The sequence below is a fragment of the Astatotilapia calliptera genome, chromosome 13 (genome assembly GCF_964374335.1).
Source record: "Astatotilapia calliptera chromosome 13, fAstCal68.1, whole genome shotgun sequence".
In the NCBI taxonomy this organism is placed as follows: Eukaryota; Metazoa; Chordata; class Actinopteri; order Cichliformes; family Cichlidae; genus Astatotilapia; species Astatotilapia calliptera.
The window spans coordinates 2,799,162-2,825,880 of NC_137434.1; the positions used below are offsets into that span (position 1 = coordinate 2,799,162).

Genomic DNA, 26,719 nt, shown 5'->3' on the forward strand with positions numbered 1-26,719 from the left:
TATTGTTATTGCCCCCCAAAAAGTCTAGGGAGGTAGTCACTCAGGTCAGCTGTTAGAATTGGTTAGGTCTATTGCCCTGTTGCAAAAGCTGTCCCTGAGTCTGTTTGTCGGGGACCTCAGCAGCCTGAATCTCTAGCCAGACGGCAGCAGCTTAAACATTCTGGGTGTGTACAGTCCCGTAGGATGCTGCGTGCCCTCTTGAGATAGCGAGTGCTCTACAGGTCCTTTAGGGAAGGAAGAGGATGGACAATGATTTTTTTGGGCCATAATAATGGCGCTCTGAAGTGCTTTACCATTACTTGCTATCACTACAGCCTTCTTCCTCTCCTTATCAAAAACTATTATGTCCAGTTAGTTAGCCATCACCAGTTGTAGCTGTCTGTAGCTGGGAGTCACACAGGATCATAGCTTGGTCATTCTCAATCATCTTGGAGTGGGTGTATCCCAAATTGACCTTGTATACTATACCAGTCTGCTAGCATCTTTTATCCTGCTGCTATGTGTTGGATTCTCTCAAGGGGGTTCTTTGCACAGCCTGCACCAGGGATCTTGAGTGGTGTGGTAGCCCCCCACTCTCTATCAATCTTCTGCTTAGGACTCGTTCATGTCTTGCTATGATGATGAAGCGTTTCTGTGCTATCTTTCAGTCCCACTACTTAAACAATCCAGGTGGTTCACAAGTTCGTCAGTCTGGTCTTACAGTGTTGAGCAACTGCTCGAGCTAGTGTCTTGCCCCTCTGACATCCGACAGGCCTTTCCATGTTGTGCTAAGATAAGTTATTGGCTGGTACTTGAATGGGAATAGTCCCATCTGGGGATCCTTGGGAGATCAGGCTTTCTGGCATCTCATTCATCCACAGATGGTTCATTTGTACTAGAGATGCAGTAGAGATTGTCCATAATTTCAAAGTTGTTCTTTGGACATTGACTGCTTTAATGCTTCAATGCCTTTGCATGAAGGGGAATCTTTTTTCAAACTGTGTTCTAACTTTGCAGTCATTCAAATTATAATGTATTAGACCAGGGTTAACTGGTGGATGTGTGGGTGTGAAACTCATATCAGCTGTCTGGATTAAGTTTTGTGGGGACTTGGCTGATGTCTTAAATTGGGAAGTGGGGCACTCACAAAACAGGACATTAGAAAACAACCAGTAAAATGACGTCTCAAAAACTATGTGAATTACATAAATATTTGCTACTTGATTTTCAGGGGTTTTTTTTAATCAGAGTTTTTTATGGAATGATGATTTTATGGAATGATTCAGCCACTAATTACATTCACAGTAGTCACTCAGTGTGTCTTTAGGGATTTGCTAGCTTAGCTTAGCTCATAGCCAACCCGCTAGCAGCATGGCCTCTTTACCTGTGCCTCGTGCACTTTCCTGCTCAGATGTTTAGTTAGTCATCGGCCTGCTTTAGCAATAACAACACTTGTAATAGGCTGCAAAAGGCTTCTACTTGTGCAGACTCCTGCTCGCACTGGAGCGGTTCACATCCATGTGAAGCGGCAGGAATGACAATCAGCATCTCCAAGTCTGAGACCATGGTCCTCAGCCGGAAAAGAATGGAGTGCCCACTCTGTGTCAGGGACAATTTACTGTCCCAAGTGGAAGAGTTTAAGTTTTAATTTAAATTCTTGTTCACAAGTAAGAGGAGCAGGAGATCAACAAAGATTGGTGCTGCGGCTGCAGTGACACTGTACCAGTCCATCGTGATGAAAAGAGAGCTGAGTATAAAAGCAAAGCTCTCAATTTAATGGTCAATCTACATCCACACCCTCACCTATGGTTATGAGCTTTGGGTAGGCCCGAAAGAAGGAAATCGAGGAAATGATCTTTCTCCGAAGGATGGCTCGACTCTGCCTCTTAGATATAGGGTGAGGAGTTCAGCTATCTGGAACGGGCTCAGAGTACAGCCACTACTGCCCCACATCGAAAGGAGTCAGTTGAGTCAGTTCAGGCATCTGTCAATGATGGTTCCTAGGTGCCTCCTGGGTGAGGTGTCCCAAGCATGTTGCAGCGCAGACCAATGACACGCTGGAGAAATTATATCTCTCAGCTGGTGTGGGAATGCCTTGGTGTTACCCCGGATAAGCTGGAGGAGGTGGCCGGAAAGAGGGTGGTCAGGACTTTTCTTCTTAGGCTGCTGCCTCCCCCCCCAACCCGGCCTTGGAAAAGTGGAGATGGATGTTCTGGGACATGTGAAGCTAGAGACACCAGCAATCATAGTCAAGTGCCTTCCAGGGACTAGAAAAGGCGACACTGAGGGACATTTAAAACTGCTGGCTAAGGGTAAATGTAAATTCTGTAAAATTATAATTCACATCGACAGAAACCAGAGGACCTTGCTGTGGATGAAGTCATGGTAAAAAAAATCAGGTAGTTCATCAGGTCCCAACCAGCCCAAATATCAAAGGGAAATTAAAATGCATGCCGTGGAAGAGTTCGGGTCTTAGGAGGTTAAAGAAAATAAGAACAATCCTCGGTTTCTCTTCAGCACCGCAGCCAGACTCACATGTATATGTCAAATGTCAGAGCTTTGTTAAGCCAACCATTCTGTTGATGGTATATAATAATGACATCATGAATTTCTTCACAAATAAAATTTTAGCCATTAAAGAAAAAAAAACACTCCAACAAATCACAAACATAAAATTATGTGCAGCTACTTTTAATACCACTGATATTTATTTAGACAATTTTTTCCAAGAGATCTTTCTGAGTTAACTTTGGTAATCACTTCTAGTAAAGGATGAACATTTCTTTCAGACCCAATTCCTACAAGACGGCTCAAGTCCTACCATTAATTAATACTAAAATCTTAAATATGATGAGATGAGAGATGAGATAGCCTTTATTTGTCAGTTGCAGGTCTTTTGCCCACAACCGAGATGAACCTATCGCTAATAACCGGCTATTCATACCAGACCAAAAGTCTTTTTCCATGGCCTCTCCAAACTTCTTCCACATCCGAGTTTTTGCTTCAGCCACTGCCCGAGCCGCATTCCGCTTGGCCTGTCGATACCTATCAGCTGCCTCCGGAGTCCCACAGGCTAACCAAGCCCAATAGGACTCCTTCTTTAGCCTGGTGCCTCCCTTCACCTCTGGTGTCCACCATTTGGTTCAGGGGTTACCATCACGACAGACTCCAACAACCTTGCGGTTTGCAGCTCAGTGTAGCAGCTTCGGCAATGGAGGTGCTGAACATGGTCCATTCGGACTCAGTGTCTGAATGGACAAGCTCTCTAAAAGATAAAGAGAGAGCTGAGCGTAAAAGCAAAGCTCTCAATTTACCGGTCGACCTACATCCCTACCCTCAACTATGGTCACGAGCTGTGGGTAGTGACCGAAAGAATGAGATTGCGGATACAAGGGGTGGAAATTAGCTTCCTCTGAAGGGTGGCTGGAATCTCCCTTAGAGATAGGGGGAGAAGTTCAGTCATCCGGGAGGGTCTCAGAGTAGAGCCGCTGCTCTTGCACATTGAAAGAAGCCAGATGAGGTGGTTCGTGCATCTGACAAGGATGCCTCCTGGGTGAGGTGTTCCGAGTGTGTCCCACTTGGAGGAGGGACAGGACACGCTTGAGAGATTATACCTCTCAGTTGGTCTGGGAACGCCTTGGTGTTCCCTGGACAAGCTGGAGGAGGTGGCCGGGGAGAGGGAGGTCTGGGCTTCTCTGCTTAGGCTGCGTCCCCTGCAACCCGGCCTCGGATAAGGAGAAGATGATGGCTGGACAACAGACTTTCAAGCTGGCTCTAGTTAAACCATTGCTTAAAAGATGGCCATGACTGACCACGTGCTTAGAGAATAACTCAAGCAGCAGAAACCCAAGAAAGAGGAGCAAGAGTAGGAACCATTATGGAAGGACAGGCCCCTGCAGGGTGGATGCAGTAGTTACAATTGTTTCAAAGAAAGTAATAAGCAATGCACTCAACTGCCATGGTCTGCATGCCCACTCACCATGCCATCTACCAAGATGATGAAGATGAGGCAAGGATGGTCGCTTTCAGTAAGACAATGATTCCAAACACAAAGCCAAGGAAAGACTCAGTTGGTAACAGAGAAAGATAATAAAGCTGCTAGAATGGCCCAGCCCTGAGACCAGAATCCACCTGAGCTTCGGCTCTGTCTATACATTTTCAGAATTCATAGAAGTGCCCCACAGAAGCTTCAGGATTTGAAAACTGCTTGTGTGCATGCATGCGACTAGTTTCTCCATAAAGGAGGCATCTTGAATCCAAAATACTTTTGGATGGAGTATTAAACATCAGTAAGCATGTTCAATACTTTTTCCTTGTGTCATTTCTTATTTCACATGCATCACTGCACATGCTGTGGACTTATTTTGTTAAATGGTGTGCATTAGCTGTGGCAGTATGTGTGAGTGCAACATTAGTAAGGCAGCTAGATACAGACTGAATGTGTTCTGCTTTAACAGAGTGAAAAAGCAGCAGTTAAACAGGAAGTTTCCAGTTACCAGTACTTTGTACTTACAGATTTCTGAGTGAAGACTGGAATGTTGTCATTGCTGTCCGTCACCGTGAGGATGACTTTTGTTTGTCCAGTTAACCCTTCTCCTGCCATATCTGCTGCTTGTACTGTCAGAGTGTACTGTGGATATTTCTGTTAAGAGACGAGGACTGTTAAGGTAGATCAGCTCATCAACAGGAAGGAGGGAACACTGACATCAGTTTACAGACCTCTGTAACACACGGCTTTCAAACTGACTAAAACCCTTCACCTATGAAGGCCTGGCATTCTGCTGAAAAGCTGAAGATAAACTCATAGAATATTTTGCTTATGACAAATACATGCAAACCTGATGCCATTATCTGATATTAGCCTTAGTCAAACTTTTTAAATATAGTGTATTATTCACCAAGCAGTGGTGAAACTGACAAGCATGACACAAACTAGAAATGGAGACCATTAGACTCTAAAGTAAAAGTTAAGCTTCAAGAACAGTGTTTGTTTTCAGCAGTAAATTCAGGTTTTACTTCAAAGGTAAATATTATCATTATCCAAGAAATCACCAGCAGTGTTTTTGGTGCAGTGCCCTCTTTGTGATTGATTTCTAGCAGTGACAGGCAGACTACTGATCCTGATTCATAAAAATGCTTTTTCAGTACTTAGGCGTAAAAGGACACTTGTGTTTTAAATGTGTTTAACAGGTCTTACCTCTCTATCCAGTCCTCTACCAGTGATTCTGATGCTTCCAGTAATTGGGTTGATTTCAAACATGTTGTCAGTGGGCAGCGGTGGGTCCTGGTTCAGAATACGATAGCGGAGCTCTGAGTTGTCAGTACTTGGCTCATCGTCATCTTTGGCCTCAACCCTAACCACCTCAGTCCCTGGAGTGGAGGAATTCAGAAAAAGGAAATAAAGAGCAGAAGTTTTAGAAGGTCTTCACATTGCTTCATTTAAGTATTTATTAAATCAAAATAGAGTTAGCGTAAAAAGTCTAATTTCATTCCAACCCACATTGTAATTTTCTGAAGGTTCTGAAGGTTTCTGAATGTCTTAAAATTCATTGCATTTAAACCTCTGCACTACATTGATTTCTATTGATGAGAATTGTAGATAGTAGCAAAAATAAAGAAAACTGCAAATAAGTGCCAACAAGAAAACAAAATAATGTCAAAAATATGTTTAAACATACCAATGGTCGTGGCCTCAGCAACATTTGCTTTGTAGTCTGTCGTAAAATAAGGTTTGTTGTCGTTCTGGTCGATCACACGTACTATAATCTCCATAGGAGCCTCAGCTTGTCCTGCTCCATCAGCCACAGCATGTGCTTCAAACTACACAGGCAAAAGATTTCAACATGTTTGATTCAGAAAGTTTCAGATTCACCTTTAAATTAATTCATTTATCTCTACACCTTTAATCTACACACAATACAAACAAAGCAAAGATTTTAGTGTCTTGATGTGACTTTTGTTGTGATTCTTTTCTTTTGTGTGCCACCTGCTGCTACTGGTTTCATGTCAGCGTGTCTTTTGTTTTGTCTCCCTTCTCTCACCCCGAGAGAAGGGAGACAAAACAAAAGACACGCTGACATGAAAGCTAGAGATTGATAATAACTAATAATTGAATGCAGAGCAGTGTATAAACACAATGAGTGAAAAAAGTTCTAAGTTCTCAGCCTAATCTTAAAAGTAGAGAGGGTGTCTATCTCTCAAATCCAAACTGGAAGCTGGTTCCACAGAAGAGTACTTTAAATATTCTAAGAACCACAAGTAAGCCTGCAGTCTGAGAGCACTTAATTGGGGTGATACGGTACTTTAAGGTCATTAAGATAAGATGGGGGCTGATTCTTTTATGTGATGTACAAAGAACATCAAAAACAAACAATTTTAACAGAACTTATAACATAAAATGTTTATAAAAAAGTTTTCCAAAGTCACTCCACATGAAAGGATAATCAGAATAAAAGCCTTCATCATCAAGTGTGATGAAAGTGTGTATCTTTTGATGATCATCAAAAGATACACACTTTGGAAAACATTTGGACAAAGTGGGGATGCTTACTAGATATTCGGCTGTTTCCTCTCTGTCAAGTGGCTGTGTTACATACAGATTTCCAGTCTCTCTGTCCATTCTGAAACGACCAACAGGAGGCAGATCAGCTCCTGGACCAGTGATGCTGTAAAAGACCTTCCTTGTTTTATCTTCATTGGAGCGGATCTGGAAAAAACACACAGGACTGAGTTAGATCACTCTCACTGTCTATGGTAAAGGTTATGCAACAATAAAGAAGCTGTGCAAGTTCATCTTCAAAAATATCAAGAGATTCTTGGTTATCCTGATACACAGATCAGAATGATTCAGTCATCTTGTGATCTCAAATCAATAAGATTGCTAGATTCTCTAAGCGGATCTGGAAAAAACCACATTGACTTAAATCACTCTCAGTGATGAGGATAACAGTTCTGGGATAGCTGTTGCTCAGGATGTCAAGCAGGTAATTTACTGATCATAAGGTTGGTGGTTCAATCCCTATCTACTTCACTCTGCTTTTCAAATATCCTTGAGTAAGATACTAACCATGATTTGCTTTATAATGTTTGTGAATGTTAGAAAGCACTTTCACAAAAAAAGCATGGGAAAAAGTCCTCGTATGAATAGGACAAGTTGTATAAAGCACTCTGAGTGCTCAGAAAGAGAATGAAGAAGTAAAAAAATTTCTGTTCATGAACCAGTTCATTTAACGTTTATACAACAGCAAAGAGGCTATGCACATTAATATTCAACAGAATCCTGGTTATCCTGATATCAAACATAAGAGAGCAGAGAAAGACAGCACAGTAGTGGATGTCGTAAGATAAATTAACCAATATACAGTATATAGCGTGAAACACAACTCTGTAGTTTTCTTAGAATAATTATGTTATTCCAACAATTTCCAACACACAGTATGGAAAAGACAGTAATAAAACAAGTGTCAATGTACTAACTGCCAACATCTTGCTCTCATTACTGCACATAAACTTTAGATCTTTCCCTAAAGCAATAACTTTTCATTCTCTTTCATAGATATTTTATTTATCTAGAATTAACAAAGTTAGCTCATAACTAAGAGGCATCTAAAAAAACTGGAAATTCTGGAGATTCAATAGTGACAACTAAAAATGGGAAAAACACGTGCTGACTGCAGAGGAACAACAGAGAAATCCTGTCCACAAATAATGTCAACAAAAGTCATTCAGTTCCCCTTACCTGAGCTACTTTTAGGGGATAGGTTCCTCTCTGATTCTCAGAAACTTTGAGAGGAGGAATAACCCAGTCTCTCTTCCTCCTCCTCAGTCCTCCAAGAGACTTGGGGAATTGAAGAACATGCGCTTGTGGATCAGTGGCATTCTGGGAAAACATGCAGACATATTGTTGGCAAAAGCATGAACAGAAGAAGACTCAGAAATTGTAATGAGGACCACAGATCTTATAATATATCTCAGAATCTGTGACTGTGTATCGTCTACACCATTTTTAACCTAAGACAGCTGATTCATAGATTAAAAATCGAACAAAATATTAGAAAAATTGGAAGCTGTTCCTCAAAAGAGGGACTTGAAAGCTGAAGGCTCTGCCTCTCTATTATACTTTTAACACTCTAGGAACCACAAGTAAGCCCAGAGTCTGAGAGCGAAATGCTCTAATGGGGTGATACGGTACTTTAAGGTCATTAAGATAAAATGGGGATTGATTACTCAAGTATTGTATTTGAGGAGCAGAATTTTAAATTTGAGGTTTTCCATGAGGTGTTAGTGTGTTCAGTCCTGTCACACATTTACAAAGACATCATCCCAGCCCCACAAAACTCAGTAGAAACAGCTGATAAGAGTTTTACGCCCATGTACATCCATCAAGTCAACACTTGCAGCTTAAGGTTAAGCTGCAAGGTTAAAATTAAGCTTGAAAAAACATTCCCTTCTCGGGTACCAAGGACCAGTTTGGCTACTTTTTAAATAATTTTCAATGTCCGAAAAATCAGTTTGAAAGACTTTCATGAAGCTGGGAGAACACTTCACAAAAAATTACATTAGGTAAAAGTCTGGCCTCTCATGCAAAATAAAGAGATGATTTCCAGAAACAACCTTCACATCTGAATGGAATGGATTGCGACAAAAAAATTGGCCCTAGCATTAAAAGTTACACTTTAGCTGTTAGCAGTGGCTCATGGATAAAGTAGCCATTCATTTCACTTTTCTTACCACATTAATCTAATCTTCCATCACTTCTTCCTCACTCCTCCACAGCTGGTGCTAGCAGCATCATCCTGTGACTGTGAGGCCCAGTTACTAGTTGCTGGTACCACTTATATTCTTTTTATTGTTTTCTTTCAGCTTTTCAGCTCCACCTGTTTGCCACAGCGAAGGCTGTGTCAGGTGGAATGATTGAATGGGATGCTGTCAGTGTGCAGTGGACCAGAAAAATGTCCAATATGCCAGATTATCAGTCCTGCCCTGTCTGTAAATGTGTAGTTTTGGAAAAAATATAAATAGATTTGAACTTTTCCTTCATGCCCCATTAAACAGTGTCTATAAAACATTAAACAGTCCCGTATGAAACAGTGTCTACCTCTGCGTGGTCAGCAGACTTCACTTCAGTACTGTGATGCTGATGACTGTATTCTATGTGGTCTCCATTGTGGTGCTTTCCACATTGATGACCATGATGGTGTCCACGGTGATGCTCATAATGAACTACCCTGACTGGAACTGTTATTTTCTGACCTTGAGAGTCCCATGAGTGGATGAAGAAATTCTGGTGTCCATTATAAAGAACAACTTCTCTGTTTACCTGGAAAGTAAAAAAACAAAAGTTTTATTAGTGCATCCACTACACTTCAATTCATTAGAAATGAGTTTCTACATTTCATTAGAACAATTATACAAACTTTCCTGTGATTTTTACAGTAATTCCAACTTTGCCGTCAAGTTAACTCACCATTAATACACCATCTGCCTTTACACCAAAGCGATTGTCATCAGTGCCGAAAAGAAATATTGTGCGGTTTGTGCAGTCAGTGAAGCCCACTGAGAAAGGATAGAAAAAAGTGAATCATTATAAATGTGGAACATGTAATGAAATAACTGGCAAGTCTACACCACCTTGCTGCATATGTCCTGCTGGTAGTGTTGCTGTATTTTTTAGTGTTTTCCAACAGAATACTCACTGGGGCTGGGCCATATCATATCGTTCACGGTAATACCGATATAATGTTGGGCAATGACAAGAAAATGAAGTATCGCAATAGAATTTGGGTAAAACGCGCATGCGCTGTGCCTTTGTTTTCATACGCACATGGCGAAAAAGGCACGGCGGCGACAGAGAATGAGAAGGGCGAAAGCGGATCGTTGAATGAAACAGATGAACCAGAATTGGTTTGTAAAAATGTGAAAACTTCAGTGTGGAACTGGTTTAGCCGTCAGATACACAACAAAGCACTATTTTTGGTAGCGCATGCTAGCGGGCCGTCATTATTACTGTGTTTTTTGGAAAATACGGCGCACTTAAAATCAATCCTTTGATTTTTCTGAAAATCGACAGTGCCCCATATAATCCCGTGTGCCTTATGTATGAATTCTGGTTGTGTTTACTGACTGATGCTTTAGTACGACTTTGCTAAGCTTCAAACCCGCAACACTTGATGGATTGTCGGAGCATTACGTTTATCGTAGGGAGGAGCCTCGCGGAGTGATACGTACTGTGCTTAACATTACCGTATATTGTGTGTATAAGCTCTTTTTAAGTTTTGTGGATATTATACATGGTTATGCTGAGGATATGTCAGCCAGTTTCCACTGGAAATGCCTTTTGGTTAAACTGTCAGCAAGGATTTTGCATTTGCACTGTTAAATTTTTATATAGCTTTAATGCAAAAAACAGCTGCTTGTTTAAGTGAAAATACATTGATGTTTTTTTTTTGCACTAAGAAAGTTGTGGAGTTGTAAAGTATTTTGTCTAGTGTCAATTATATCGTCAGTTATATCGTTATCGCAAATTTTCAAATGTATATCGTGATAAATATTTTTGTGGTTTCCACCTGAGGCAGGAAATTTCTTTTTTATTTTGCTAAGTACTGAATTTTGCTGGAGGCTGCTCTTTGTTTCTTAACCAGTTTTACCCATGATTCCACTGGATAATGGGTAGAACTGGATTAGAAATACTTCTTATTAATGAGCAACAGTACATTTTCAAGAGACAAGGGAAAAAAGAGAAAAATGTTTGTTGTTCGTGTGCATGTGTTCTTGTGTGTGTGTCTACATGCACTAGTAAATGAGTGCATACGTTGCACATGTGGCGGCTAAAATGAAGCAAAGTGAGCATAAACATTCTCAGAACTGAGTCTTGTCCTGCACATTGAAGTTTCCTGGAGCTGGAAATAGATGCTCTGATAATGTAGATTAATTAATGTTAAAAACTAATCTTAATAATTCAGTGTCCAGTTTAACGGCCTCAGGTCAGTAGCACAGAGTTTACACTGGCCCCTGTACATTTTTTGCAGGCAAAAAAGCTTTTATTTCTATGATTTGAAATAGTAACATTTAATACAAACGATTTATCTTTTGTATTATCCTAAATTGGCAATATTTTGTTACTAAAGCCTAAAAATCTATTATAATAAAACAATAAATTCTAGTAAACCTGATGCCTCTCTTTACACCCACCCCTCCACGGCACAGGTAGCACTGTGATAGAAAGCCACAGCTGCTGTCAAAGTGTGCAACTGAAACACTATGTGGGTCTTATCTGTTCATCTATAATCACATCCTACAGGTGTGATTATAGTACAATACTATAATGTAGCTTTTTTGCTGTGTAAAACAAACAGTGGTGAATTGGGGGAGCTGAAAAGTAAACTCTTCTTCACAGCTTGTTAAGCAGGTGGTTTGACGAAGGAATCCTGCTATATTTTTCCCAGCAAAGATCAGTATGTCACAAGTACTGCGAGACTCTTAAACTCGTATCTAAAACTCTTTTAGATACGAGAAAAACAGTTTCTTTCACTCCACCTGACATCACTGTCTCACTAACTGCTCTTCCTCTTTATTCTTTGTGTGTTTAAATGTAACGAAATGTTTACATGTAAGGAATTTAATTGTGTGAATGACAATGAATACCTGCATCTGTGAAATTAAATTGTTTGCTCGACATTATGTTGTATGTCGCGCAAGACTTTTGATATGAATATTATTTCAGTGTTCCTCGCCTCACCCCCCACCCGGTGATGGCAGATGCTTTCCTCTGAGCCTGGTTCTGTTTGATGTTACTTCCTTTTAAAAGGCAGTTTTTCATCCCCACTTGAATTGAAGTGCCAAAATGTATTCATAGTTTTCTTTCTCTCTGTTTTCACCTTAGTGACTTTTGTTGTGATTTGGCACTATATAAAAGCAACTAAAGGCAAATAAAGCAAGGCAACAAGTGAATATTCATGTTAAAGCCTGCATAACTACAGTTAATTTGAAAAAGGCTACAGTCCACTTATGTTTTATATCATCTTTCAGTTTTATGAAACCAACAGAGTTCTCCTTCTCTTTCAGTGCTTCATAACATCTGAATAGCAAAACCTGCTAAACAGGCTTGGTGACATTGCTCTGACCTGAGGTTAAAAGTATTTGTGAGCAGTGTGAGAGCTGAATCTGCATTCCAGAAACCTTACAACTCAGATGCAGTTGGATGCCACAACTAGTTAAGCTGGAAAAGCACCAAAAAACAGACGTGTTTTACTTCAAAGCAAGGTAGAGCTATTAATACATTGCAAGCAATACAGCATCATAGTTGTTGTTTTTTTGTTTGTTTTTTTGGGGTTGGGGGGGTTAATATGGGTGTCTGGACACAGCCTTGTCAGTGCCTTACATATGCTTTATTTAGTGATCACAAACAACAGTTTGTGGCAGAACAGATTAAAAATTATAGTATTGTTACCTTCATTGCTGCCATCTTGGACTGACAACAATTAAATGGAGGATGCTGCTAATTTCCAAGATGAAACTTGGAGTTAAGGTCCAGATGAAAATTCTGATTGGGAACTCGAATATTCTGACAAACTTAATCTGGAACAAATGGTATGATGTTGTTTGGGTTTCAACCGAGAACAACGTAAGCAGCTAACCTGTTAAAGGCCATCTGGGCATGAGGAATCGTTTACAAAAGTTTTTTCATGTAGGGCTGTAACTCACGTCTAAATGCTCCCACAGGTTTGTATAAACAAATCCTCACATATCTATTATGATATTCTACTGGATGTTAAGAAACATCAACCATTTCATTCAGGTTACCAGTAAGACACTAGATTCCTGGGTTGTTCTTACCTCTGCCCAGTCTCATGCCCGTCCTCAGGTGTTCCCTGCACACTCTGAAAATCAACAGCTCTGACTCAAATCCAGGCACACATGTCGACCTCGCAGCTATTTCTGGTGATGAGACCTAGAAGAGGAGAAAGAGTATTTTGGTTGGACCTGTAATAATAAAGTAACTAATCATAAGCAAGAGAAAATAAGAGTAACTGAATAACACAAGACAATATAACAATAACTATAACTGGCATTTTAAACAACAATTAAAATACTTTTGTTGCATCGCATAATATGAATACTTTAAGAAATGTGTATATGCCATTTTTCAGAGGAAACAATAAAACTACAAAACACAACATCATCAGTGGAATAATGGGAATCAACGTGGAGGGATATGGGGAAAAAAGCCTGCTATGCCTGTGAAACAGATTAATTAGTTTTTAAATCCTGCACAAGTTTTTTCTGCCCATTTAAAGAGCATCAGCAAGTGCTATGACTAATAAAAGTGTTCTTCTTACAATAAAAGGTTACTTGATGCATAAACACAACAAATGTGTCTGCTCCTCCGTGAGTCTGGATCTCCTGGAGGTTTCTTCCTGTTAAAAGGGAGTTTTTCCTTGCCACTGTCGCCAAGTACTTGCTCCTAGGTGGTTCTTAGATTGCTGGGGTTTTGAGGTGACTGTTGTTTTGACTTGGTGCTTTCCACATGAAAATGAATCTAATTTTATTTAATTGCAGCAGGTAATGTAACATTAACCCTTGTGTGGTGTTCGTATTTTTGTTACTCAGCCAGTGTTCATGGGTCTGGTGGACCCGCTAGAGTTTTGGCTTTCCAAATTAACACTATCAAACAATTTTATGTTAAATTACTCAACAGATGTTTACTTCATCCCAATTACAAGACATATGAACAGGAAACATGGTTAATTTTTTCCCTTTACCTTTGTTAGATCACATTTATGAATTAATGTGCTTCTCGTTTTTCTTTTATATAAAATGTTATAAATAAATCAGTTATAATCAAGTGGAGTGAGTGGAAAGACACAACACATTTACACGTGAAAAAATAATTAATTGTTTAATTTTTCTGTTGAAAAAAACTGAACACGGGTCTCACAGACCCGAACACCATACAAGGGTTAACCATATTTATTTTAAGTAACTTTAAACAGAATGGAAAATGGCAGAAATTAATTATAACAAAAGGAAGACGTCTCACCTGAAAAACGATGACTAAAGCGCCAAAAACCGCGAACCAAGCGGTCCCCATCTCTCCAAATCCCCTTTTTAATATTCCTGTTCTTCCTGTCGCACCGTAATTGTAGCTTCAGTAACTGGGTGTGAGCTGGATGGAAGTAAGTTTAAGTACTTTCAGCAGATGATGTCAGGTTACAGGTGCGCAACACCCTGGTTCCGTCATGCGTAAAGAGACATAACATGGTAGTTTCTGTTTCTGTTCCTGAGTACTTCACACAAGGGCGTAGATTTGGCATGGACGGAAGGGACATGTCCCCACCAATATCCGGCAATTATTGAATTGTCCCCACCAATAATTTGATCTCTTTGAGTAAAGAAAAACAACCCGATAGAAAGAAAAAACAAAAAAACATCTGTCAGCGTCTCATTCACCCAGCGGTGCAGAAAGAGTTAAATTATGTTCTCTACTTGAGTCCTACGTCATGTGAGAAATATGGCCAATGTGATTGGCTGTGCTTTTCAGTGAGCTCTGTTTAGTTTTAGCAGCGGCAAGCCTGCGCTGCCAGGAGGAGAGGAGGATGGCAGCAAAAAGGAAGAACCTGGATATAAGAAAGTATTTTTCAAAGAAACCTGTAAGTCACTTAAACTCAAGTTCACTCATAAAATGTGTCCGTCATAATAATGTTACAGGCTATGCTAGGCTTTGGCCCACATTAGTCTAAAATTGTATGTACCCATTAATAACGTGTTTTGGAAACTAACTGCACAACAGGCAGCACTCCAAGAGCAGCATTTCTAATTTTGATTGAAACTGTCAGAGAAAACGTAGCCTCGAGCGAGCCAGGATATTAGTTTACAGAGGCTGTTAAAATTATATGTCTAAAGTCAAAATGTTGGTGACAATTTTATCCTAATGGCACTGACATATTCATAGGGTTAATTTTTGAGACAAAATATCATGAGGTAATCACGATTTTGCAAATATTCCACCTTGCAGTGCAGTTTGCACAAATTGTTGTAAAAATGCACTCACCCTACAAACATTACTGATGAGTCAAGATCTGCACAATTTGACAGAAACACTGAAGCAGCTGCACATTTTATTCTTATTGTCATGTATGTCCTATTTGTCAGGTGACAGAAGAACCAACACAAAGCTCAGAGAGTAATGGTGACACAAGATCACAGGTGGAATTGGATGATGACCTGTTGTTTCAATGACTGTATTTGAAGCACATGTGTGACTGCATGTATTTGAATGTCTCACTGTTATTTATCAGGTGACAGAGGCAGCTCTGCCATGTTGTAGCTCAGACAGAGGTGGAGAGGCGAGGTCACTGACAACATAACTGAAGTAATGTTGTTAAGTCCTTGAACTCATGTTTATTGTCATGACTGTATTTCAGGGCTGGACTGGCCATCGGGCATACCGGGCATTTGCCCAGTGGGCCGCTCGTGATTTTTCGTTTTTATGGGCCGATGGGGTTTTCTTCCTTTTCTTTTTTTAACGGTATAAATGAACGGTGGTGGATTGGCCAGTTGGTCATGATCGACTCTGGCCTGGACCAATTACAGCCGAGGAGGTCAAACTTTAAAGTTAAGGTGAAAAGGAACGCGATTTGTCCCGTACTACTTCAGCTAGAAAGTTGCTAATTCAATCATGAAACTGATCAATGATCAGCTGATCGGCTTTTCTCTCTGCGCCAGAAAGATGAAACCAGCGGAGGTCGCATTAAACAACAGCAGCACGTTTAAGCTTGATCAGCTGTTGTTAGCATTTATTTAATATTAATTTCTAGTATCAGCTGATGTTTGCTGGAGCCACAGCTGTAAACCTGCTGGTCAAGATGTCGGTTTGGATATGTGGTGAGAGGGAAACATGAAGATGAAACCAGGAGATGTCCTTACTGAATCGTCAGAGCTGTGATGGAGAAACAGGTTTACCTTTTAGGTGACATGAGTTGAAGAGAAGTTATGAACTGTTTCTGAGAAATAACACCAGGATCCTTTTCTAAGTAGCTGACAGCTGGTAACTGTGCAGGGGCGGGTCTAGCAAAGTTTTGCCAGGGGGCATGTAGGGCATTAACAGGGAGAGGGGGGCACAAAGAAATACTTTTCTTTCTTATTCTCATTTAAAATGTCTCGCTTTTAACAAATAATTACCTGAATCTTTCAACCAACATTTTCATCTGATGTAAAATGTATAGAAATCCATTATTGTATTCAGTAAATATTAAGTCTCGTTAGTATATACCCTAGTAAGTTATAGTATTCTTTACTTTGTTAAGGTACCTTCTGTGCAGTCTGCAATTCTGTTGAAGAAAGATGTTGAATCTATTTAATTACTGGAGAAAAATAATAGATTTATGTGCATTTGTTTTATACGCGCATTAAATTTAAATCGGTTTTGTTAGTTAAGCATCTTGAGGCAGAGGGTGGGGGAGTGGTTCCCTACTTTTTTTCTTTTTTTGCTGGGAGTTAGCAACCCTTTTAGTTATAGGTATATGTAATTATAAATGAGGTGTTACTGTTTAGAATACCAGAATAGGGAAGGTGGTGTAGGTTTAAGTTTAATTATAAAGGCTTCAAAGGATTTATGACTTTTCCTATAATACCATGGTGGGACCACTAGTCAAAATGCCGATATTTTGTCCCAGTCCAGCCCTGCTGAATATGAAGTTATTTTTATTTTTGTATGATACCTGATTTATATTGAATATGGCTGAAGTAAACCAAAGTCTAAAATACTTAGTCATTTGTTTAATTGTAATTTAGCATTATATAACTCACATATAAAACTATCAATTGTAATTTTAAATGGTTTAAAAGCATGTAGAATAGCATATGTAGGCAAGTACATTTCTCCTTTTGTTATCAAGAAGCAAAGACAAAAGGGAAAAAAAACTGAATCATTCGTCCCCACCAATGCCAAAACGAAATCTACGCCCTTGACTTCACAGATACACAGCAGATAGTAGGAGCTGGCAGCAGTATTACCAACAGTGCTCTGAGTCTGAGCTCAGCAAGCCACATTCTGCAGATACTGACATTTCGACAATGTGTCGAGCGCAGATGTTTGGAAACGCAGTTCAAAGCACACAGGTCACGTGACCACAAACTTTTGGTGCACTTCTGTTCTCTATGCAACAACAGGATTCCATTTTATACTTAAAATCAGGCACGTGCAGAGCGGGGTGGGGTCCTGTCTGTGCCCCTCAACAATAATATTTAACTATTAATCACAGTTTTGCTAAATAAAAGGATCTGGCTTGCATCAGTCACATACGGTGGCCCCTAGAGACAAAGCACATACAAACTCCAAAACACAACGGAAGTGTCACGGTGAGTGAGATGAGCCGTGTGGAAGAAATAAAGGAGGATCCAAACGCAGGCACTTGCAAAGGTGTGAGGGTGGTTTATTAAACACAAAAATATAGATGGACAAATGGTAAACGGAGAACTAAACTATACTGGACAACTAAACTACTGAGCCTGAACAAGGACACGAACCTGAACATGAAGGAAGACGGAAGATGGTATATGACTGTGACAGCAGGGAGAACACACGAAAGGAACATGGTAGATACACAGACGGACCAGCAACTACAATGACAGAAGACACGACTTAAATACACACAGAGAAACACAGGGAGATTACAGGTGGTGGACACAGCTGGGAGTAATTAACGAGACGAGACAAGGCAGGTAAACTGAACACACTCACATGAGACGCAGATCACTACACAAAGACGCAGACTCGACATTGAGAGACAGACAGAAAATGACACATGGAACTAAACCCACACAAAACATGAGAACACAAATCCTAAACCGTTACATCTAACCGTACAAACAGTTCTGGGGGCCGACCGTGCACACGGCAACGGCGGTGGTGCAGACAAAACAAATCAGGAGGCCGGCCACTTGGAAGGCAGTGGTGGCCACTGAGCAGGTCCGGAGGACGACCGCGAAGCCAGCGGTGGCGAAAAGGAAAGCGGCCGGCAGAGGCGAGGCGGAATAGGATGAGCTGGGTCCAATGACGGTGTGGCAACCGCAGGACCAGACGAAGCAGGAGCAGACGAGGTTGATGAAGACACAGAGGCCGGACCAGGTGTGGATGAAGACACAGGTGTGGATGAGGCTAACGCTGCAATCAGAACTGGTGTCCATTTACCTGATCATCCTCTCTACTTTGCTCTCTGTTATAGTAGAAGATGTTGTCTTTAGATGTTAGCTCCTTCTGCTCCTCTTTCCTCAGACTGACAAACAGCACAACCAGGACCAGCACTGAACACAGAGCACAAAGTTTAGCACACAACAACCAACCAAATCCACTTAGCTGGGAAAGAAAACAGAGGCTACAAGTTATAAATCCATTCACAACTCACTGAGCAGCAGAATGCCTCCAAGTACTCCCCGAATAATGGGCAGGTTGCTGCCACCTAAAGCACGCTGAGTACACATCAAATCTTCTCCCTTGCAGTCGCACACTTCAGCTTTGATGATGTTGTCCTGCCCCAACCCATGCTTGTCTGCCACTGTCAGTATAACACTGTAATTTCCACTGGGCAGCTCAGTGGCTAAATTCAAGATGATGCCTTGTCCTAAAAAAAACCAAAACAGATATTCGCAGGAAATAATCTCAACACAAGTCATGAAATATATTACGTTTCTATTTCAAAATATTTCAAATTCTGGCCATGTGACTGGACAGCATCACTTTATACAGTGTACATACTGGAGTCGTTCATCCTAGCGGTCCAGTTGGTCTTTGACATGCCCTGTAAAGACACCGAATAGGGAGCTCCAAATTCTGGTCCGTCTTTATCTGTTACTGAGAGCAGCTGAGGAGCTGGATCCTTGTTGCACACCTGAGGAAACACAAAGCCTTTATGCTAATATTCTGTATCACATGACTGCATAAATAGGGCTTGGTTAAACTTTTTAATTGATCGCATCTTGAAGTCGGTAGATTCAATAAATACACCCATCCTGCACCACTATTTGATGTGTTAGATGAAAACACCTGTTGAGCTGGTGGGAAATAAGACATACCATAATTTTATGCTGCTCAATGATGGGAGCATTGTCATTGACATCTTCCAGCTGAATGATCAGAGTACCAGTTCCTGTAGCTGGGACTGCATCTGGTCACAGAACAAACACAGATGTTCACAGGTGGGTTCCATCGACAAAGTGAAATATAGTCCAAATTTTAACGCTCAGAGACTTTCCTCTGGTCTTCCAGTTCTTACATAACTGACATTTGACACACAAATAATTGAAGGTACTGCAACAAAGGGCGACAGTGGCTCAGGGGATTGGGGAGCTTATCTGTAACCGGTAGGTTGCCGGTTCGATCCCCCTGCTCTCTCTGTCTGGGTCGTTGTGTCCTTGGGCAAGACACTTTACCCTACCGCCTACTGGTGTTGGCCAGAGGGGCCTATGGCACAATATGGCAGCCTTGCTTCTGTCAGTCTGCCCCAGGGCAGCTGTGGCTACAACTGTAGCTTCCCTGCACCAGTGTGTGAATGTGAGAGTGAATGAATAGTGGAATTGTAAAGCGCTTTGGGTGCCTAGAAAAGTGCTATATAAATGCAACCCATTAACAAAGGGCAACAATGTTATTAGCTGTGAGCATGCCAGGAACATCTGTTTGTACTGGAATTTGTATTGCAAAGAGCGAGCGCACGTGCACACACACCTTAATCCAGTGAACAATAAAATACATTTTGTTTGCCTGTTTCCCTGATATCACTTTTGTTTCTTGATAAACTCTTTCCTCATGTTCATCTCTGACATTGTACAGATTTGTTAAAGTAGAGGTGAAAGAGCCACAGCAAAACTCTTGTTTACCAGTGTAATTATTCAGACACTTGTTATTTTATGAAATCATATCAGTGGTCATTGTGTATGGGAGTCAAATGATGATAATAATCTGCATCAGTCTTAACTCCCACCTACCATCATCATAGGCCCCGATGGTTGCGATGTATCTGTTGTTTGTGACAAAGATGGCCTCTCTGTCCATGGACGCTCTCACTTTAATAAGACCTGTGTCCTTGTCCACGTTCAGCCAGCCTGCAGGGTCATTCATTATTTTGTACCTGTACAAGACAGTCACAGAAAAGATGGTAATACTGTGCAGGCAGGATGATTAGAATTAGCATGTTTCACAATATGGCACAGTGTGTTATTTGATTTTGGACATTTGTCGGGCTGTATTTTTATTATGCAAATGTAGCTCTGTGTAGACCACGAGTGACAATAATAGTTATCTTTCTTCTTAATATCTTATATGTTTCTTCTTAATATTTCTTCTTTTTAATATTTCTTCTTAATATTATCATTATTTTATCTCTTAATTCTTCCCTCATGTTTAATCCATGGTGTTATGATAACTGTAATTGGACAAATGAACTGTTACAGGTTTCTCACGTTCTTTATATTTGGGGCTTTGATAAGCAAACCAAATGTACTATGAGGGTAGCCAGAGGTAGCCAAAATAGATGTGGTACACAAATATTTTTAGAAATATTTGTGTACCACATCTATTTTGAATTACATATACAAAGTGGGTTTTTTTGTAAAGTACGTCAACACTTTGCATTGTTAGGATTGTTACATCTATTGTTAACATCAAGTGTTTTAAAAAAAGAAAAGAAAAGAGAGAACCAGTTCATCTCTCTCTGGTAATCAGTGGTAGTACTGGGCTGGAACCTATTTTGAAAACATTCTTCAGAGATTTTGGTCTATATTGACCTGACAGCATCATGCAAATTGTAGTCAGTGAACAGGGCGTTCCTGTCATGTTCAAGAAACCAGTTTGAGATTATCTGAGTTTTGTGACATGGTGTGTTATCCTGCTGGAAGCAGCAATACGAAGATTGGTACACCGAAGGCAGGGATACAGCCAGAAGCAGGCCGTGGAATTAGTATTGGTATTAAGAGGCTCAAAGTGCCAAGAACACATCTTTCACACCATTACTGACATCCTGAATTGTTGACATAAGGCAGGATGGAGTCATGCTTTTCATTGCTTTCATGCTTGTCAAAATGTAATCCTACCATCCAACAGAAATCAAAACTCTTCAGACCAGACAATATTCTTCCAATCTTTGTTTTTCCAACTCTGGTGAACCCAAGTGAACTGTATTTTGTTTGTTTGTTTGTTTGTTTGTTTGTTTTTAGCTAACAACTGTGTCCCGCACTGTGATGGTTCACTGGTGTAGCCCATCTGCTTCAAGGATGAATGTGCTGTGCATTTAGAGATGCTGCTCTTCATATGATGGTTATGCATGTCTACCTATGAATATCTAGTGGTTATTTGAGTCACTGTTGCCCCCCTATCAGCTTGAAGCAGTCTGGACATTCCCTTCAGATACAACTTCTCACTTGCCAAACCAACTATGCTCATATGGAAAAGATGTATATAAATCTTATAAAGTTTGTATCTGTCTTTTGTGAAACTTGTATGAAAAGCATATAAGAGTGAAAACAGATATAAGATCCCTTGAAAAATTATATAATGAAACTTGTATGTTTTGGATACTTCCTAAAACAATATATGAAAGTGGCCACTTTCATGAGTAATCACATATAAGTTTTTACTATTTCTTTTCCATGTGGGTGGAGCCAAAAATAAATGATATATATACTATAGTTTTACCTTCAAATGATCAATGGATATATAGTCACTTCTTTTCTTCGACTATTGTTTCCACCAATTTATTATTTATGTAAATTTACAAGGAAATATTACACATTTTACAGACTTTTATTCCCTGTTTGGAAACTGAACGCCTCTTTTTTACAGCCCCTCAGTCGGTTTGCCAGGTGCCAAAAAACAAAGTCTGGGTACTAATGAAGTGTTTTTATAGTGTACTTTTGACTGAAAAACTGAATGTTTGAGGCACTTATGAGGTTAGTGATACATTGTCTCTGTCAGTGAGAAATTTGTTCATAGTAAAAAGGCGTTTTTTTGTCCTGTTTGACTTACGAGACTGTCTGCTTGCGTGCAGTGTCTGGGTCTGAAGCAGTGTACTGCACCACGACTTCATCCACAGCAAGGTCCTCTGGTTTTACCACAAGCGTCTCCTTTGGATCAAATATTGGAGCTTCATTCACATCTCTCACATTCACCACCACTGTGGCGGTAGAAGTGACCACAGAAACACCAGCAAAAGGAATCTCATTCTCCACTGAAACCAACAGAGTGTGCTTGCTGGCCGTCCCAAAGTCCAGCTCCTGGTTGGAAGGAAGAGAAAAAAAACACAAGGGTGTTGGCAATGTTAAGTTACAACAAATCACAGAAAGTACTTCCATCGACTAAAGAAAATACTCATTGATGACAATTATCTTCCAATATTATGAATGAATTCCTGATTTTCTTCGTACCTTTGCAGTAGAAAGGATTCCTTCCTGTTTGTTAGTTCCTGTTTTTACTGTGAAAAGTCCATCAGGATCACCACTGACGATCTTGAACTTGGCGTTCCAGGCTGGAGTTTGTGGTTCATCCTCATCTGTTACTACCATCCTAACCACCTCAAAATCCTTTTTGTTTTCATCAACTGTTGAATTATACTGTGGGAAAATAAAGGATGGCAGTGAAAACAGATCTAAAGCCTCCTCATTAGGGATAGAGAATAATGGCCTCATTTTGTAGTCTGTGTCATTATACTGGGCTCATTACTTACTGCACAGCTGTGGAATTTTATTAAATAAAGTTAATTCACTAAAAATGGAACAAAAGTGTTTTTAACCATATTAGCATATTTTCCATGTGCTGTCAAAGACTCACTATTCCCTGTACAAACCAGGACACCCTGATGCATCTCAAAATCTATAGATAACTACATTTTCATTTGTGACAACTAGTTGTCAACTACGTGGAGGCAGCTCTACTATGTAGATATAAATATTATAATTTCTTTAATAATTTTTACTTAAATTGACAGCAGTATTTTACTCATTGCCGGCTGTCCACATGTAAATGCCAAAGTTACACACAAAATGTAGCACATGTTGAACAGCTGCTAAAGTGCACATGCTGTGGACATGTTTTGTTCTATTGTGGGTTTTTGCTGTTTTTACTATGTGTGAGTGCAACATTAGTAATGCATTTAGATACAGGATGAATGTATTCTGCTTTAACAGAGTGAAAAAGCAGCAGTTAAACAGGAAGTTTCCAGTTACTTCATACTTACTGAGCTCTGAGTGAAGACTGGAGCGTTGTCATTGCTGTCTGTCACTGTGAGGATGACGTTTGTTTGTCCAGTTAACCCTTCTCCTGCCATATCTGCTGCTTGCACTGTCAGAGTGTACTGTGGATATTTCTGTTAAGATACAGGGACTGTTAAGGTAGATCAGCTCATCAACAGGAAGGAAGAAACACTGACATCGGTTTACACACTTCTATAACACACAGCTTTCAAACTGCTGACTAGAGTCGTTCATCTATGAAGGCTTGGCACTCTGCCGAAAGGCTGAAGCGAAACTCATTTTATATTTTGCTTATGACAAATACCTGTAAACCTGATGCCATTAACTAATAATAGCCGTGTCGAAACCGAGTGTCAGGTGAACTGAACTTCAGGTAAGAAGTTATGACCTGCAGTCTATCTGGGTAAACCAATAAAAAAACAAGTTTAGGTGGAGTTTTTCCCGTACTGCGTGCTAGCTAGCATGACTGGGTTTCTATACAGCTGGGTGGGTGCTATGTTACTGATGTTGAACTTTATTTTGTTCATAAAGTTAATTATTAGAGTTGCCAACCGTCCCCTAAAAAACCGAATCGTCTCTTATTCAGAGAAAATATTACGCGTTTCGTATTGAGGTGAAAAGGAACACAGTTTGTCAGCTAGAATGGAAAAACACAAAGCTGGAGTTATTCTGTCATTACGCTGTCAGCTGCCACTTCTTCTCTCATTCTCTCCCCCCTCCCTCTCCTGTTTCTACTTCAATCATGAAACTGATCAATGATCAGCTGATCGGCTCTCTTGTTTGTTTATCGCCCACTTTGCGCCAGAAAGAGGAAACCAGCTGATGTCGCGCTAAACAACAGCAGCACGTTTAAGCTTGATCAGCTGTTGTTAGAATTTATTTAATATTACTTTCTAGTATCAGCTGATGTTTGCTGGAGCCACAGCTGTAAAGCTGCTGGTCATGATGTCGGTTTGGATATGTGGTGAGAGGGAAACATGAAGATGAAACCAGGAGATGTCCTTACTGGATCATCAGAGCTGAACAGGTGATGGAGAAACAGGTTTACCTTTTAGGTGACATGAATGAGTTGAAGGGAAGTTATGAACTGTTTCTGAGAGACAAATAACACCAGGATCCTTTTCTAAGTAGCTGACAGCTGGTAACTGTGCAGGGGCGGGTCTAGCAAAGTGTTGCCAGGGGGGCATGTAGGGCATTAACAGGGAGAGGGGGGCACAAAGAAATACTTTTCTTTCTTATTCTCATTTAAAATATCTAGCTTTTAAAAAATAATTATCTTAATCTTACAACAAACGATTGATAGATTGAGACATATATACCATCAAAACAGTGTACATCACTGTCACAACAGCGTTGGTTTTCATTCAAAGGCTTTATGATTTTTCCTATAAAAAAATCAGACCGGGCCGATTTTTTGTCCCAGTCCAGCCCTGTATGCAACTCATCTGCAGTCTGGTGTTACCTGCATCTTCCTATTCAGAAGGCAGAATTTCCGAGTTCTGAGTACAATCGACAGCACCACGACTGCAGTTTTTGTGTTGGATGTAAAAGGCGCACAAGACTGGCAAAGTTATGGAAGCAACACATTAACAAGAGAATTCTGAGTAAAACCAAAGTTACTTTCCCTAGTAACTAGTTACTTTGAAGGTAACAAGTAACTTGAAGTAACTAAGTTACTTTTGATAGAAGTAACTAGTAATGTAACTAAGTTACTAATTTAAAGTAACTTACCCAACACTGCTGCCAAGTGCAAGGATTCCTATCTTAACTAGAGCCAGACTGGACTGGGACAAAAAAAAAATCAGTCCTGGCATTTTTTGTCTATGATTGATATATACCATGCATACCTTGATCTATGTATGCTCAAGGTGGCAGGGAGGGAAGTTTGCCAACTATCAGAGCTGCAGAAAGGTGCAATGAAGAATGTGCGTAAGTACAGCAAGCTGTCCATACCTTAGACCTTAGAAACTGCCAAACAATGACTTACAGCCTGGGCCAGCTGCTTAAAGAACTATACCAGAGTAATAGAAGGCAACAGAATAAACCAGCTGTTCTCCACTGAAGGGGTGAGCAACAGAATGGCAGGGGAACAATATGGGAATAGCATCACCAAGGCTGTAGACAAAGCAATATTCGAAGCGCATATAGAAGTACGCAACCTATAACGCCAATGCTCAGTGGCTAGTGGATCTAAGAACAGACAACAGCAACTTTCCTGAACAGGTACGGGTAACCATCATAGTGGCAGACAGCCAAGAAAGGGTCTCTATGAAGAATTGGACAGCACCAGGCCCCGACGTGGTTCACATTTACTGACTGAAGAAACATACTGTACTCCATGTGAACGCCTATAAGTACAAATGAACCAGCTGCTTGTCAGTGAGACCTCTTCCACACCTGGAATGGCTAACTGAAGGCCGGATAGCCCTGATTCCCAAGAACCCCCAGAAAAAGTCCCAGGGAAACCGAGTTAACAATAAAAACCCTGAAAACCATGAATTTCACACCCGAGCCTCAACTCTCGCAGCCCGGTACCAAACGACTTGGCCCGGGGTTTGGGGGCCACTGGTGAAATGTAAGCCAGAAATAGAGACTGTTAGCCTGTAAAGTAAAAGTGTAGCCTCATGAAATCTGTTGGTTTCAACATTAAGTAAAACTTTTATTTGAAGGCAAACAGTTTCAAGTTTCACAATTGAAGAAATCACCAGCAGTGTTTTGATGCAGCACCCTCTTTCTGACTGATTTCTAGCAGTGACAGGCAGACTACTGATCCTGATTCATTATAAAATGCTTTTTTCAGTACTTAGGTGTAAAAGGACACTTGTACGTTAAATATGTTTAACAAGTCTTACCTCTCTATCCAGTCCTCTACCAGTGATTCGGATACTTCCAGTAATTGGGTTGATTTCAAACATGTTGTCAGTGGGCAGCGGTGGGTCCTGGTTCAGAATACGATAGCGGAGCTCTGAGTTGTCAGTATTTGGCTCATCGTCATCTTTGGCCTCAACCCTAACCACCTCAGTCCCTGGAGTGGAGGAATTCAGAAAAAGGAAATAAAGAGCAGAAGTTTTAGAAGGTCTTCACATTGCTTCATTTAAGAATTTATTAAATCAAAATAGAGTTAGCGTAAAAAGTCTAATTTCATTCCAACCCACATTGTAATTTTCTGAAGGTTATCTTAAAATTCATTGCATTTAAACCTCTGCACTACATTGATTTCTATTGATGAGAATTGTAGATAGTTTTAAAAAATAAAGAAAACTGCAAATAAGTGCCAACAAGTTTGCTTGTTCAATATCTCAAAAAACAAAATAATGTCAAAAATATGTTTAAACATACCGATGGCCGTGGCCTCAGCAACATTTGCGTAGTACTCCACCGTAAAATAAGGTTTGTTGTCGTTCTGGTCGATCACAATGACTATAATCTCCATGGGTTCCTCAGTTTGTCCTGTTCCGGCAACCATAGCATGTGCTCCAAACTACACAGGCAGAAGATTTCA

The 26,719-nt window shown here is 40.3% G+C and overlaps 2 protein-coding genes across 3 annotated transcripts in view; both read right to left on the reverse strand.

The window, feature by feature from the left end:
* The window catches only part of LOC113035008 (B-cadherin-like), a 70,015-nt gene that overhangs the window by 13,926 nt on the left and 29,370 nt on the right, over positions 1-26,719 (reverse strand). The window contains exons 1-9 of one of the 2 annotated variants that reach the window (XM_026190234.2): positions 14,018-14,801; positions 12,814-12,928; positions 9,446-9,534; positions 9,077-9,298; positions 7,718-7,858; positions 6,530-6,685; positions 5,658-5,799; positions 5,177-5,349; positions 4,493-4,621 (exon numbers count right to left, since the gene is read on the reverse strand). In XM_026190234.2, the coding sequence (XP_026046019.2) occupies positions 4,493-4,621; positions 5,177-5,349; positions 5,658-5,799; positions 6,530-6,685; positions 7,718-7,858; positions 9,077-9,298; positions 9,446-9,534; positions 12,814-12,928; positions 14,018-14,068 (1,218 nt within the window). In that variant the 5' untranslated portion in view covers positions 14,069-14,801. Of the gene's footprint in view, positions 1-4,492; positions 4,622-5,176; positions 5,350-5,657; positions 5,800-6,529; positions 6,686-7,717; positions 7,859-9,076; positions 9,299-9,445; positions 9,535-12,813; positions 12,929-14,017; positions 14,802-26,719 lie in introns of those variants that run through there. The other variant, XM_080287819.1, reaches the window with a different exon arrangement.
* Positions 17,395-26,693, reverse strand: LOC113035007 (cadherin-1-like). Its single transcript, XM_026190233.2, has 10 exons — positions 26,557-26,693; positions 26,070-26,242; positions 23,202-23,330; positions 22,393-22,578; positions 21,995-22,242; positions 19,960-20,102; positions 19,051-19,142; positions 18,734-18,866; positions 18,384-18,599; positions 17,395-18,282 (listed from the first exon to the last, which is right to left on the reverse strand). The coding sequence occupies exons 1-10, from the start codon at positions 26,681-26,683 to the stop codon at positions 18,149-18,151; spliced, it is 1,581 nt and encodes a 526-aa protein (XP_026046018.2). The 5' UTR covers positions 26,684-26,693; the 3' UTR covers positions 17,395-18,148.

Bases quoted from the DNA above. Each gene is read 5' to 3' on its own strand.
- LOC113035007 (XM_026190233.2), bottom strand. From the start codon at position 26,683: ATGGTTGCCGGAACAGGACAAACTGAGGAACCCATGGAGATTATAGTC. The intron at 18,600-18,733 runs GTATGTACACTG...GGTTTTTTTTAG, and splicing joins CGCTAGGATGAACGACTCCA to GACAAGGCATCATCTTGAAT. The intron at 18,283-18,383 runs GTGAGTTGTGAA...CTCTGTGTTCAG, and splicing joins TGGAGGCATTCTGCTGCTCA to TGCTGGTCCTGGTTGTGCTG.